Source organism: Stylophora pistillata, chromosome 2, assembly GCF_964205215.1.
Source record: "Stylophora pistillata chromosome 2, jaStyPist1.2, whole genome shotgun sequence".
NCBI classification, from domain to species: domain Eukaryota; kingdom Metazoa; phylum Cnidaria; class Anthozoa; order Scleractinia; family Pocilloporidae; genus Stylophora; species Stylophora pistillata.
Genome location: NC_142520.1, coordinates 23,900,958 through 23,916,706, shown reverse-complemented (window position 1 = coordinate 23,916,706; position 15,749 = coordinate 23,900,958). Strand labels below are relative to the sequence as shown.

Below are 15,749 nucleotides of genomic sequence, written 5' to 3'. Positions count from 1 at the left end.
AGGAGAGGCACAGTCATTTATACTATTATAATTATTATTATAATAATAATTATCACAATAATAAAAAAAAACAAACATACAGATGTGTTTGTTAAGTATCCCCTTAGTTTAACAGCCTCAAGGGGCATTTTGTATTCATTTGGGTCTTGCAAGTGTTTATCTCACTCAAAAATTTGCTCAGTTGCTCGAGAAGCGATGTGAGAGGCTTTACCTTGAATGGGCAGTGGTTGTTTCCTTGTCGTTTTGTAAAGATATTTACCTAAATGATGTGCCTTAATGATGTGCCTTAATGATGTGCCAAATTGATCAAGCTCACCCCATAGAATTTTTGCCACTAGTCGCTCAAATCAGTATAGGGTAGTCGTATGACTTGAAGGGCTGCATGTTCCCTTAGTATAACCAGCTGAAGACAATCTCATTCGATATAAAAAGCGGGAAAATTGATCATTGCTTTTTAGATGAGATCTTTAAGCTTTATTCGACTAGTAAAACCATGGAAGGTCTCGTGTTGGCTCTTTGATCATCCGCCAAACTGATATGCCGCGTAAACAACCCCCAAAGGCGATTTTCTAATTGCAACTCTTTTAACATGAAGACAAAAAAGAAAAAAGGACCCCTTGAAATAAAATAATGGGCACAACTTATCTACAAGATGCCAAATAACTTTATTCCTATCGTACTCAAAGCAATCACGGACAACCCGTTACCCGTGGTCTACTACCTTTCCAAAATGGCCTATTCTCATCGGCTAGGTTTCCTGTTAATTTCGGTTTCCCTAAGTTTAATCTTTCTCTCTCCCTTTTGACGCTACGTTTTAAGCACTCCTTGCTGAGTTCAGACCACTTAATTTGGAGGTTTTCTTGCCTCACTATTTTGGGAACTTATTGTAAAGGTTATATATTTCTATGAGTAAAATAATGAGTCCAGGCCCCGGTTGTTCTTAGAGTGGATAACGCTATCCACAGCAGAAATCGCGATCCGGTAAGAGAGTGCAATAATTTTCGTCCAAAATTATGGGCTGGTTAGTCATTCATTCGTAGCAGCGTTATCTGCCCTTTGAATATCCATGGCCGGGTCAATGCTATTGATGGAAATGAATCCGTCGATGCGTGCAAGATCACTCAAAGTACGTATTGTTGATTGTGGGAAGTGATTTCAAATATTTCGACTCTGCGTGGGAAGGTGAGCAAGATATAAGATCATACATTGCGGCATTGGCCCCACCAAATTTAAACTTTCCTGTTGAAAACTATGGAATCATACGCCATTTGAGTAAAATTACCTCTCTGATAATTCTTTGCTACGTCTTTGCACAAGCAAGTTAGAGGGCTGACCCTTCAGGCATATAGCACGACAGTGAAATGATTTCGAAAATTCCACCCAAAATTGAACAAAAAGCTTATGTACAAAAATTCATATCGCAAACCCTAGGCTGATGCCTGAATTGAGCACTTTAAAGCTTTCTTTATTCCTCATGATGCCATGCAACAGCATTTAGCAGAGAAAAATTTCCATGCCCATTAAAAATGATACAGCCGCAGAAAGTTGACTCTTTGCTCTAAGCTATCTACTGTCTTGTTTAATTTATCACTCAGGCATGGAGAAAAAATAAATCATGGAAGATTAAGATAACAGAGAAATAGTCATGTTATTTTATCCAAAATATTTCCTACTGTTCATTACGAAATTGTTCGTATTGAATAAAATAGTACTTGTAGTTATTCAATTTCATTTTGGAAAATGTAACCTGTAGTATTATGGTAGTGCGCGACATAAACTTAGAAAGGTCCTCTCTCCTGAGTTTATGAACCTCAAGCTTTTTAACATTTTCATACTCCTGTACAGTATTTTAGTTAGTCTGAATAAAAAATCGCTTGAGGAAGAAGTTGGAAATTTGCGCTGAGCCGAGAATAAAAGCTGGGCCTTTGTGCGCCGAGAGCGATTTCCGCTCGTAAAAAGTTTACTTTGTTATGTTCCGAAAAATATAAAAAAAAAAGAGAAAGGGGGTTTCGTTTACTTTTACACTATAAAAGATTCATAGGCAAAATTTGGAGGAAATTGAGTTCTTTGAACCGAAATGCACTGAGATGCTTTTAGAGAGAGACTTGAAGCGGCTTTAGTGGCCTATTTTCACTAAGAGCGCATTGTGAAAGCTCGCCGCTGTGCGAACCATCTTTAGAATTCATGGAATTATGTTTCTTCTTTTTAATTGTTCAGCGTTCTTCTTATTCAAAAGCTATCAATGGTATGAACCGTGATAATCATCTCACTTATACTACTATACTACTGTAAGATCAAAATACTGAATGTTGATGACAAATAAGAATTCGATTTAACTTAAAATGTTTACATTCATTTTTAAAAAATGGAAATATGCCTTGCAATCATGATATGTTGACTTATGTCCTCGTGTGGCTACTTTTTGCATGATTGCCACTTTCAATATCACATCATAACTTTTGACTTAAAACGGTGAAGAGGAAAGTAAAACACTACTTAAGAAGGTCCTTAATATTTTCAATCGTGTAAGATTGAAACATTTCCGTTAAGGAACAAAAGGACGCCAAAATTACCTCCCATTTGCTCAAAGATTATTTTAAGCTTTAAAAGAGGTTATTAGTTATGCACGGAGGATGCAATCAAAGTCTCTTTGTTGTCTTTTTTACCTCTATCCGACCAATATGCGGTATAAGAAATATTCCAAACTCTTTCATTTTACTTTTTAGGACTAAACGTTTTTCCTAATACTCCGAAAGAAAATGTACTGGGTGGTGTTATGACATAAAAGAAGTTGTTATTAGGGCGGACGATAATTAGTTTCGTTTCTAAAGTTGTGCTCTTATTGAACGAAAATTACCACATAAATGTAGGCCATTTAGGGACAAAGTGGGGTGAATTCAGAACGTTAGCTTTTCTCAAGAACAAAGAGAGGCAAAGCCTCAAAAAAAGTTGCAACCGAATTGCGAAACATTTCTTATCATCAAACGTTCAAACACTTATATTTTGTATGGCCTGGGGTGAGACACGTTCTTTTGGGTTCCAAAGCCAGTTGAATCAGTCTTTTATTTTGTATTCAGGATATGTGTGAAGAAATTTCAAAACTGTACGTTAGTAACTGAGTAGTAGAGTCCAGAAACCTGTCTTAAGTTGCACATTAGGATACATAAAGATCAAAATCAAAGACCTCTTCATTACTGTGTTATGATCACGATTGTTTATATAACAGACTTACTTTATATCCTAAGACGGCAAGATGACATTATTTTCCACTAGCCTATCAAGAAAAATGCGGCGGCTCTAATTTGCTTCTTAATGTGCGACCTCATGAATTGCAAGTTATGTAGGATAACTTAGATAAATGCGTCAACTAACCACCAAGGTCACTAAATAAAGCTTCCAACTTTTGTTCGTTGAGTCGTGAAACCCAAGGCCCCTGTTTTCTTTTCTTTTGAAGTTCAAAAATAATTTTTCCGTTAAAATGTAAGTTGTTCTTCTGCATCGAAGGACCAGCCTGGTTTGGCAAATTCTACCTTCCTCGTTTTCCAAATTTTCTGCGGATTATTTCAACCTTTTTACCGCTTTATTTGTTGTATCACTGCGCCGTTCTGTCCGCGATCGCTACTCGTAAATGTTCTGTTTGACACGCTTGTCAGTTTCAGACAAAAGGTTCCATTTTATTCCATTTGATTGTTCCTTCAAGAATGTGTGACATGTCGTGGAAGTCGCAGTGTATGGGGGGTGGTAAATGAGAAATCATTGGTTTCGGGCTGGTGGTTTTTCTGGTTTTCTCCACTTTCCCCCTTCCCCACGCCTTGTCACTCGTACCAAATCTTCTAGCCGTCAAATATGGCGACCGAATATTCACTGCACTGAATCTCACGCTTGAAAACACAAACTATCGCCTGCTAGCAAGCTTAAGGCTGTCAAAATAATTGCTGTCTGCTATCTCGTCAGAGGAAATTGTTCACCTATAATTCTAGATCCTTGTGGTTCTTCCTTTTCATTCAATACAGTAATAACTAGAAATGTGCAAACTATCATTGATGCGCTGTGAAATGCACGCATAAACAATTAAGTCTCTCTTGTCTGTTACCTGGAGTAACTGTGATGTTGACCGCCAATAAACGATAACGATATGATATAATTACTCAAACACAACGAATACATAAAATTTATATATCTGAACTACGGTTATAGAAACGTATTTGTGCACGATCCTCGCAATAAAGAGCACTATTTAAAGTGCGCATGACTCGAAAATCCCCCCCTCCCCTTTTTTTTCTTACATTCAAAAATACATGTTATGAGAAGTATTTCAGCGAAAAAAAGCAAGTCACAAAACAAGGTTTTAAGAACACATCAAAATATGGGATAAGAGCCTGGGGAAGAATAATAGAGCTGTCACGTCATCGGTTGTGTAGAAGATGTTGTTCCCAGTGATCAAGCATTGGTTTTGAGTTATTCTACTTGTCGATTACGAGCTAAATATGTCGGAAACCGATCAAAAGCGATCGAGAGTTCTCTTGTACATCATCTGAGGATGATGTAGAATCATTCTCAAGTTCTGAAGAAGTCAGTGCAGGTATTATGGGCGAGGTAGTCGCTTACCAAGACGAACCTTTAGCGAACTCCGATGAAAGTGACAACAACGGACAAGAAGAGGAAGACGAGGATGAAGATGGCTCATCTTCTGCCACTTTATCCCGAAGATTCGAGAAAATGGAACCCGCCAGTACGTGGTAAGTTTGTCTTACCTTGCTCTGATGTGCCCCGTTTGTTTACGCTAAAGCTAAACCGAAACATGATGGAGAAATGACAACCAACTTTAGTGATGCTTTTGCATGCGGCCTTTCAATTGCACTCGGAAAATGAGCTTTTATTTTTTTCTACTTGAGAACGAGATAAGCTCACCATGGTTTTATTTTTCATCAGGTCTTCCTGTAACCAGTGCAGTGATGCTATGCTGGTATCAGCCCGCGAGTTTAGGTGTTGCATGGAAGTGGACTGTGCACGTGGAAAACTTACAATTGATGGAAGTATTGAATGGATATCGTGCATCACACAGCATGCAGATTATCTTGCGCTGACCAACAGCACAGTCCGGAGACAGGTGAGACCGTTGCTTCGGGACAGAAATGGCGAAATGTACCGCCGCAGAAATGGCACCTGAAAAAAACGAGTGAGTACAATTTGTTTACATAACAGCAAGATTTACAATTTGTAAATAATTTTTTGTTATCTTCTGTATTCAAAACTGTCCTGGATTTTTTTTGTCTATCTGCAAGACAAATGTTGATTTTCGCACAATATGTCTTCAAACCTTTATTACAGACTTCTTAGAGCTACAGCCTACAGGTGGCTGGTTCGATGGATCTTCAGCTACTTGGGCTGGGAGAATAGTTGGCCATTGCCAGTATGTGTCTACCACAATATCAGATTTAGATATGGGTCCCATAGCGCAACTGGATATACTTCAGCAGAAGAAAGGATCTGAAATGTGATCATTATTGTCCTAATATTTCCAATAGAGTTTTACAATAAAATTTGAATTGACTTGCTTCACAATGATCTCCTTATTTTTGCATCGCTTAGTACACTCAGTAATTTAGGCTGCAATAAATCCTTGATGGGGGGGGGGGGGAGTTTACTCTCCTATATGGGCTATATCATGATGCACCACTGGATAGGGTAAGGTTTTTAATCCCTCCACCCTGCACAGGGTAAATAGTTTCAAGCGTTGCTGTCCTAATTAGGGTCTGATAGGCCACCACTGATAGGCCACCACTGCAAGACTCATTGAGTATTATGTTTATCTGTATTTATTTAGAAGGCATCAAGTTATTTTTCAGAACAATATTGTTGTCAGTACCTTTAAGTTGCCCTATCAGCATTATAACACAACTTCATGTTGACACAATTACTTTCATTACATCCTGATGACCGGAAGATTCAGGGTTTCAACAACCCAATGACACCTTATACCTAGACATGGGTCAAGTGCCCCCTCCCCCCTATCCCTAGCCAAAAATGCAGAGAAGAACATCATGGTTAGCAACTGCAAATTTTGGGACCCTATCATTTAAATGTGAACTTTTCAAAACAATATCAAACAAGTTGCCTAGTGAAGGTGTAGTCTGATCGTCCGGGTGAGTGTAGTCCTGAGAAGGACTGTTGTCGGTGGTAGTGACTGACGTTTCGACAACCTGTGCGGAAGTCATCATCAGAGTCAAGTAAATGATTGTTGTCAGTAGAATGTTCTTATACAAGTTCGTGTGAAATGATCGGTTGGTTTTGCCGTGATGTTATTGGCTGTAAGACTCAAGTGACGTAAGTCGGTCGTGATTGGTCTGTTTCGATCTGTCGGTAAAGTTAGGTTGTTCTTTTTCGGTCGTTTGTGATGTTTATGTCGTGAATGAGTCGTTTGTATGGAGCGGGTAGTTGTTGACATCTGTTTAGGGGAGTCTGTTCTAAGTTAGTAAACCAGCTTTCCAGAGTCAGTCGTTGAAAATAGTCAGTGCTGTAGGTTAGGCATTGCGCAGAGTCCCAGTCAATGTTGTGGTTGGTAAGTCGATGGTGTTCAGCAATGTGATTGCTGACATCACCTTTCCTCGTCGCCCGTCTGTGTTCAGTCAGTCTTGTTGTGAGGTTTCTGCCAGTCTCTGCCGTGTTTTTACGAAGAACAACTACAACAACGACTTCATCTGACGAAACACTCACCGACCCACTACCACTACCGAAACAAACGACACCGCAACCCCTACAACTACAGCAACCATACCGTACATAAAAGGCATGTCTGAAAACATCTCGCGCATCTTACTACCCTTCAATATCCGCGTCGCCCACAAACCCATCACCACACTACGTCAGTTACTAACCAACATTAAAGACAAAGACGAACCGAGGAACAGACAGGTAACGATTTATAAGATCAGTTGTTCCGACTGCCAAGCCTCCTACATCGGTGAGACTGGCAGAAACCTCAAAACAAGACTCGAGGCCTTTCTTGCTAGCTCCCTCGCAGACAGCCAGTACGAGGGCTTCCTACGCCTTGTTCATAAAAAAGACGATCAACGCCTTGTGAAAAACTGGCGTCCGAACTTCCTTTCTGAATTCGGATTATAAACTAGCATCTAAGGTTATTACAAATCGACTAAAGAAAGTTATGAGTACCATTGTACCAAGACCAAACATGATGTGGCGTTATCGACCGCACTAGTTTTTCCAATTTGGCTGTTACGCGATACCCTCGATATGATAGGTAAGACAGATGAACCTGCTATCCTCGTTTCTCTAGACCAAGAAAAAGCCTTTGATCGTGTCAATCACGAATTTATGATGCGCGTTCTGCAGAAGTTTGGTTTTGGCCCCTCCTTCTGCGGCTGGGTCAGCCTTCTTTATTCTAAAGCCTCTTCCCGAATTATTTTTAACGGCTCCTTGTCCCCACCCCTGTTTTTCTTCAGAGGGGTGTTAGACAGGATTGCCCCCTCTCCCCTGTTTTGTATGTTTTAGTTGCGGAAGTTCTAGCTACTCAGATCCGTAAATGTAAATCTTTTGAAGCTTTCTATTGAAGCTGGAGGCCTTCAATACAAAGTTTCTCAATATGCCCACGATACGACTTGTGTACCTTTTTAGGGTAGTCTACAAATTTGAACAAGATTCGGGTGCCAAATTGAACACTTCCAAGACCGAAGCTATGTGGCTTGGAAGATGGTGAGCGAGGAGAGATTCTCCTTTCGGTATAAAATGGGTAAGATGAGAATCTTAGGGGTATTCTTTTCTAACGGCCTAGTCAGTGTCGATCATGATAATTGGCGTGCTAGGCTTGACAAACTTATCACAGTCTTAAATCTTTGGAAGCAAAGAGGTCTTTCTTTTCTGGGTAGAGCTCTAATTGTAAATGTTTTAGGTGCCAGCCGCCTGTGGCATGTTGCCAAAGTTATTCCTCCGTCCCACTGGGTGCATGATAAGTTTGAGACACCCGTTTGGCCATTTATCTGCAAAGGCAAAATGAAAAATGTTAGCCGTGACCGTTGTTGTGCGCCCCCAACATCTGGAGGCCTCAACATCGTTTACTTTATAGTCAAATGCGCTAGTCTACGCCTCTTTACCTTTTCTAGCCTCTGGGATAATTTTGGCACTTGTAAATGGCTTTAATTAGCTCGCTATTTCTTAGGTCACAAACTTACTACACTTGATCCTCGTTTCTGCTTCCCTAGCAACTCTTACCTCTGCTCAGCTTCCTCCTCTAACTCTTATCGAATCTACCTAAATAATTTTCGCTCTCTGCATCAAAAGGCCGGTACCTTTCCCGACCTCCTGACCAGCAAGAATCTTTATCTCTTACTCCTCGATCCCGTTCAACCTGCACTGACCCACGTCCTCTGGTTTTTGGGAGTCCGCTGTAGGCCTTCCCATCAACCGTTGAGCCTGGGTGTGGCGCAAATCTAGGCTAAAGGTAATTGAGAACAAGAAAATGATATTATTTGGTTATTGATTCATTGAGTAATTCGAGTTCGATGTCAGTTAAAATCCTGGGGCTACACAAATAGCGACATATGCGCGCGCAATATGTGATAAGCATGAAACGATCGAACATTGTTTCTTAGAATGCCACAGGGTAGTGAAAATCTGGAATTATTTCTCCCCTAATTTCACCACTCTACTTGAATCTCCCTTTTCTGTCTCACTGACATCAATATGCTTCCCCTTCTCCACTAATCATCACTCCAAGGGCACTTCCCTTTCAAACGACCTAAAAGCAACTATAATGTACTGTTGCTGGTTTAATAGAAACCGTGCTACCTTCTGGTGTTCTCTCTTTAGTCCTAATCAAATCATCAACCTGATAAAAAGAGATGTCCAGGTTAGAATCTTTGGGAGTGACCATGATACGAAGAAAAACTTTTGGTCTTTCAAAAATGCCTTGTGCTCAATCAACAGCGATGAAGATCTTTCCTTTTTCCCCACCCTTGCTACGCCATAAGTCTTAATTATCAACTTACCTTAAACCTGTTAATTTTTAAACCTTTAGAAGCGGCCGCTTTCTCCGGGCTACTGTGGCCTGTGCGCTGTTCGCGCCGCCTGTGAGGAAAATATTGTAAATAATTAATTAGCAAAGAAAACATTTGTAATTATTTTAGTAACTGGATAATTAATTTAGAACCTAGTTCATTAATTAGTTTAAACATCCACGGTGATCTATCTTTTTTACTGTATTTTTTCGACATTGCTGGAGAACTTTTAAGCAATGTTGAAAAAAGATAATTAATATATATTTTTTTTCTTTAGTGAGGAATCAACTTAATTGCTACATCGAGGGAGACTTAACCAGATTGCGAGCCATCAAACATTTCAGACTACGCGACTAACGAATATGACGAATGTGGTGCATTACTCTGCCATTATTTCGCTACTTTTTCCCGATTCTGACCAGAAGTATAGCGGGCTCAGTGTATAATCGCTACGCGAAAATTTTTTGGGATCACTTTCTGAAGGGCTTAGAAACCAGGCTCAACTCAGTAGCCAAGCGTACTGAATCTGTGCCCAGGCCTTTGCTTGCTTGAGTGACCTTTTTGAGTTACTTTAAAAAAAAAAAAATAAAAACTATACGTTAACGTATAGATTGGTGTATTTTGGTGTAGTGGAACCTGATCAGCGCAATTTGGAGTATCTCTAAGTAATCTGATTGGCGCATCTTTGTTTTGGTGTATCTCAAAGCAATGTGATTGGCGCAATTTTTTGGTGTATCACAAACCAATCAGACTGTAGTATTCTTTGTGGTTTGACAGGTCTTCAAATTTCAGCGAATCAACGCGTGACTCGGGGAGAGCGGTTCGCGGATCAAGGAAACGTATTAGTCTTGTTGCGAAAGCGGTGTAGTGGAGATCAACGTACGACTATGGTTATTCTTCGTTCTAAAAAAGACTGAGTGGATTATGAGAAAAATTTTGAATCAAATATTGCTTGAGTTGTTGATGGGAGCAACTTCAAAACACCCGGCCGCCATTGACTGTTAAGAATGGATTGCTCCCGCGATCCCAATGTCGAAAAATAATGTTAAAAGAGAGGACATTTAAACCAGCGGTCCTGCATTCAAGTTTTCCTGGAGTCGAAGAATGATAAAATGATATGGTCGTTTAACTAGAGCATCTGAAATCCCACGCTTACAGAGTCGAATTAAGAATGACATAACGAGATGGCCGTTAAACTAGTGCTCTCGTAATTTCGCGCTTTTGAAGTCGAAGAATAATTAAAGAAAAGGTGAGGTTTACTAAGTGTTGACGCAGTTCTGCGCTTACTTTATTTCGTTTTCTCGACTGAGGGATATTTCATTGCTATACATGAATTCCATTTTTAATTTCGTTGAAAGAACAAGGTAAGAATGACATCTACAAAAATTATGAGCTCATCTACCCAGTGTAATGGCTGTCCTTCGTGAGGACTATCGCTATGATCTGTCGGGATTAGAAAGGTCGTCAGGGAATTTTTTCTACCTCTTGCAAGTTAAAACGTGCATGTTTGTGTTAAATTAATTTGGATTGATGATCTTGTTTTTTGCCCCGTGACTGCTCTTTTTGGAAACGTTGAAAAGACCACCAAGTTATATTTATTTTTTGCGTCGACTGCCATGTTAAATATCCGTTCTTTTGCTTTTGAAAGTTCTCCACGAGTTAAATATTGTTTAAACGACACTTTCCCGCTACAATTGCGTGTTTACTTTTTAATCGCCAATATGGACTAGACTTTCTCAGGTGAAATGCCATTTTCCAGTAAATAACGTAACTTTTATGACATAATTCTGCTTTACAGAAAAATATTTGACAAGGAACATAATAGTACAGTGGGTCAATTTTCCACGCAACTCTCACGTGCTCAGACGTTTTCTACCAATAAAATTCGCTCTTAGCTACCTATGACTTTACCCCATTGCGTGTCAATTCCCTGTAAACAACCTGCACTTTATCACGTATTTAGAACATAGGTAGCAGAGTCGAGCAATCAAATTCATTATTCGTAAGCGTGCTCAAAATCCCGATAGTGCACGCTGATAGCGTCAGCAAATCCGACTTCGCCAGGAATTTTTTTTTCGCGCGAGCGGCCATTGTTAGCGAGGGGGAAAATAATATATTTCGCGACAATAATAGGTACAAACAGAAACTCGGCCTTCTAGTCCGAAAACGAAGACAATGTTTCGACCTTTTCCCTTGGGCTAGAGTTCTTAAATGAGGCAGAAAAAGAGAAAAACAAAGGAAAAGGAGACTCGGTATCAGCACCGTCACGATTCGCTTCAACTGATATTGTTGTCCGTTTTTCGCGTCGGATTTGATGCACAATTCCAGCGGCTATGTACTAAAACAATTGGTTCATGCTTTCAGTGGTGCACTATCGAGATATGGAGCACGTGGGAAGTTTAAAGAGCACTCAAGAAGCTAGAGTTGCCCTCGGCTATCGCCTCAGGCCACTGTTACGCTTCTTTCGTGCTCTCCAAACTTCCGGCGTGCTCCATAACTCGATAGTGCACGCTTAAGCATGAACCAATCGTTCATTGGCGCGCACAGGGCAAAGTCCAGGTAGGCAACAACCAATTATGAAGCACGCGTTGTTATGCTTTGAAAAACGGTACTCTTTTTCTTCGCTCAGTCTATTTTCACTTGTTCGAAGAACGGAGACCGGAAAAAATCCTTGTCCAGAGGATGTTGGAGATAAAATAGAGCTTTCCACTGCAAAATTATATGGAAAAATATTTTGAGGCGACTATCTGTTGAAGAGGCTACACGGAGCCTATTCTGGCCGGACCTGCGGTTCAGCGGATTGAATTGAATTGGTTCGAATTGAAGGCGTTGCTGTTTTAGCTAAATCTCCGTCTCAGAGAGACGGAGATTTAGCTAAATTTGGAAATACTAAAATTGCTAGAGGAAATGCGGGGTCGCTCAATAAAAATTTGCCTGTGAACGCGATGACTTTGTTTATAAGGACTTCTTCTGCTTACATCTAATAACAAACCTCAGAAGTTTTTTCTGCCCCAGAACGATATATCACTGAAGGCATTTTATGCACCGCAAGTTTTTTGACTGATTGAAAGCTAAGGTACGTGGCAGTGATTTCCAAAAGTTTTTTTTTTGTCAGAAAAGTATATTTCTTTCGTCCGCTATACACTCCTATATTAATCTATTAATAGATCCAATCGCCAAAGGTTACATACGACAATGAACTTTTACCGTTCCCGAGGGTTCTTGTTTTCATCAGTACGATAACAATAGAAGTGATTTACAGTACCAGGTTTGTGCTTTAAATAAATATACTTAAGTTCGCTCGAAAGATAAGTTTAAACTGTAGCAAGCTTGGTTATTGGCCCAGCCTTTTAAGCTTGACTGACACTCAATGCCAAAACTCATCCTCGTTCCCAGGCTATGTCCACCAGATTGCTTTAAGTCAATTAAAAAGTGCAACGTAACGCCTATTTTGCATCTTTCTGCCCGGAAAAACTAAACGGAATGACTGATTGTGGCCCTTTACGGCCAGAATAATGATTGCGGTTTTGTCTCTGATGAAGAGGCGACAGTGAGCATTATTATAGCCTACGAGCAGTTCGTTATGTGGTCTCGTCCCGTAAGGTTAGAGAGAGCGTTGCGTGATGAGTTCAAATTAGGGCTGTGGAGGGTACTGCTGGAAGAGTGGTGTCAATGCAGTTTATTATTACCAACAATTATTCTGACACCAGAATTAGTTACTAAGCGTCCCATTTCAACCCACACATCCAAAAAAATAACTCCTGCATGGGTAGCATGCCTGTGTCTGGCCACTAGTTTATGTTTTTGGATGAGGTGCACCTCTTGCGATTGTGCTGCACTCTAGCGAGCCCTTCGGAAAAACATGTCACTGAGAGCAGACCTTCCAAGACACTATTCAGAAAGCAAGTATTTCCAAGGTTTGAAGTTCCCTTTGGTTCCATTTAACCATGAGTAATGTTTAGAATTAACGAAGAAAGCGTAAGTTCAGCCAAAGGCAGAAGATTCGTATATATACGGAGCATAGCGAGAGAAGGTAATATTATTTCCTGCGAAAATTACACAAAATCAAAGGCTCCTTAGAGAAACCTCATGGTATGAATTTTTGGCGCCCTTGACGTAACATCTGGCTTTCTTTGGAAGGTGAAACGATAAAAATTATGTTCCCAAAAATGTAATGTCCTCAACTCAAAACTTTTGTTTGTAGATCATTCGAACGATGTTTCAAGGAATTTTCTTTTGATAGGTGAAAAATTTAATTATTGCCATGTTTTGAAAGCACAATTATTTTCTGCTCAAGGTTAAAGATTCACAAAAAAAATCTCTTTAAAGAACGTTACTTTAAAAAGTGATTGTTTGAAATGAAACGTCCGCAACACACTTTGTTCAACTCATACCTTCAAGGTCTTGAGAGGTCACTAAAGCATCTTTTTATTTGGTGTAAAGGGCACACTAAAGGTATTTTCTAGATATGTTTTAACACCATTGTTGAACATTTTGATATTTAAATTGGGGTTTAGAATGTTAAGTCTCTGAATGTAATGTCCGCAACATGGAATCACCATGTATATTCATATTCCAAGGCCCATTCATTTCCTAAAGTTATTTTTGTGGGTACACCTGTACAGTAATAGCTGGAGTTGTAAAATGAGTTTCCAACTTTGTAATTATATGCTGTTGAGATAGTCATTGATATAGTTGTGGGTAGTAATGTTTCTTTTCTTCTTTCTGTCTTCAGAGAAGATTAACAATTGGGGATATTGGAGTTTTTAGGAAAATTCGTATAGCTATCTGTTGTTGTCACATTTGCATGAAGTAAGCACTTGATTACTTGTGGTCTTGCCATTTCCTAATGAAGTGTTTCAGTTTATTGCAGCTGTAACCTGATTTATAGACATAGCAACACCAAGTGCATTGTTACCATCTTGCTTTTATTACTTGCATAATCATTGTGGTTGCAGATACTCCAGAGTCGACGTTGTTTCCATTCTTGAGCATCAGTTGTTGAGAGTAGGAAATACAGATGTCTATAACACAGAAAAATAATGGGTTACAATGTAACTTAACTTAATATATTTAATCATCTGGTTGTATTATTTTGGATGCTCTCCCCTTTTCTTCCCTTATGCCTTGCCTGCAAATGGAAGTTAATAACTTACCTTGTTCTGTGTTGTGCTTGAGGTTGGATTTGTCATTTTCAGTGGTTTTTTGGAAATAATTAGTTTTTTTGGAAATAATTAGTAGTTTTCCATCCTTACACCCAAAGATGCATTTTCTTAGACTTATGTATGAATTTGCTTCTCAAATCTCTGTACTTTATTATGCAAATGATAGCAATATGTATGCATGGTATCTAGTATTTTTGTTTTTCCTTTTCTTTATAAAAAAGTACCTTTTCAGTTCTAGTCTTATAGGTCTTACATTAATTGTTGTATCACTGTGGTTCAGGTGTTTAGGCAAAGTTTTCTACATAAACTATATTATATTTACACAGGTTGAAGAAAAATGTATATAGGCTTGTGATCACTATGGTATAACTCCAGTGTACCAGCAGATTGCACATGTTGTGGTACATTTGTATAAATGTGATCTATTTGTGTACGGAAGTCAGTAGTATACTGGTTAATCAACTGTGTGCAGCCTCTGTTTGTGATTAGAAATGCTCTGAGAGCTTTTTGTTCCACAGTTTCCTGCATCAAGTTAATATTGAAATCTCCAAGTAATAAAGTAGGAATTGTGGGTTTTGTTAATACTGACTTATGGAGATGAGTAAGAGCCTCAATCAACTGTGAAATTCTAACAGTTTTTGACCGATAGATACCAACCACATGAATATTTGGAGCTGGATGGCTAAGAACTGTTACAGTAATTTCCACATTATTTACATTAAATCTATATACTATGTAATTTCAGTATAATTTAAATCATTCTTAATGTACTCAGCAGTTCCATAGCAAGTTCTGATGTTAGACTGACTAAAGTCATTTGTGCACAGATTAAATCAGCTTGTATGTGTCATCGCATGCAAAATATGACGAACACCAGCACTCACCTCACCAAGAAGACGATGTGCTTTCACATGTCACATTTTCCGAACACTTTCCGAACGGATGGCCAAATCTCAAAGGGTACTAATTTTTAAATTATTATAATTATATGTTGCAAATTCTACACTTAATGCCATACAATAAGAGGAAGAGGGCTTACCTTCTGTCCTGGATGATAAACCGCTCATTTCAACATACTGCTTTCTTCTTGTCGTCAGTCGATTGGTCGTCGTCTATACGATGTCCTCTTAGCTGGGGCTCTTCACGGTTTACCAAAGTTAACACTAAACCTCCATCCAACTATCACTTTGTTCCCAAAAGTCTCGAGAGGCCCCATGGCGAGGTTCTCATGGTCGTGGGTGGAACAAGATAAAATCTACGAAATTTCACGCTAACCAATTTGCAGTAAGCTTTCAGCTCACTTCATATTCGCGGTGTTTAGGTCTTCACGCACGAATCGTTCATGTTATCGCCACTTTTAGGACTCAGGCGCCCATTTTTCTGCAGTCGAGTATTCTGTTGCATATTTCCTTTTCAGTTTTTGCTCCACAAAGGTATGTTTTGATCAAGTTTGGAATAAAATAAAACTATCACGCTTCAAGGGCCTGGACGCCATTTTAAATTTGTCCAAAGTAGTTCAGCATATTCTCACCTCTGTACCACCCCCCCAAGTGTACGTACAGTGTGACTT

General features: G+C 39.4%; 1 protein-coding gene and 1 long non-coding RNA gene across 2 annotated transcripts; one reads left to right on the top strand and one right to left on the bottom strand.

Annotated features, from left to right (window-relative positions):
- Nucleotides 1–4,432: 4,432 nt before the first annotated feature.
- On the top strand, nucleotides 4,433–5,558 carry LOC148737933 (uncharacterized). Its single transcript, XM_088751075.1, has 3 exons — nucleotides 4,433–4,739; nucleotides 4,933–5,179; nucleotides 5,332–5,558. The coding sequence occupies exons 1-2, from the start codon at nucleotides 4,588–4,590 to the stop codon at nucleotides 5,168–5,170; spliced, it is 390 nt and encodes a 129-aa protein (XP_088607201.1). The 5' UTR covers nucleotides 4,433–4,587; the 3' UTR covers nucleotides 5,171–5,179; nucleotides 5,332–5,558.
- A 7,475-nt stretch (nucleotides 5,559–13,033) lies between these two features.
- Nucleotides 13,034–15,695, bottom strand: LOC148737932 (uncharacterized). The gene is made up of 2 exons (XR_015997433.1): nucleotides 15,219–15,695; nucleotides 13,034–14,038 (listed from the first exon to the last, which is right to left on the bottom strand). It is a non-coding gene; the product is annotated as an uncharacterized LOC148737932 (long non-coding RNA).
- Nucleotides 15,696–15,749: the final 54 nt, after the last annotated feature.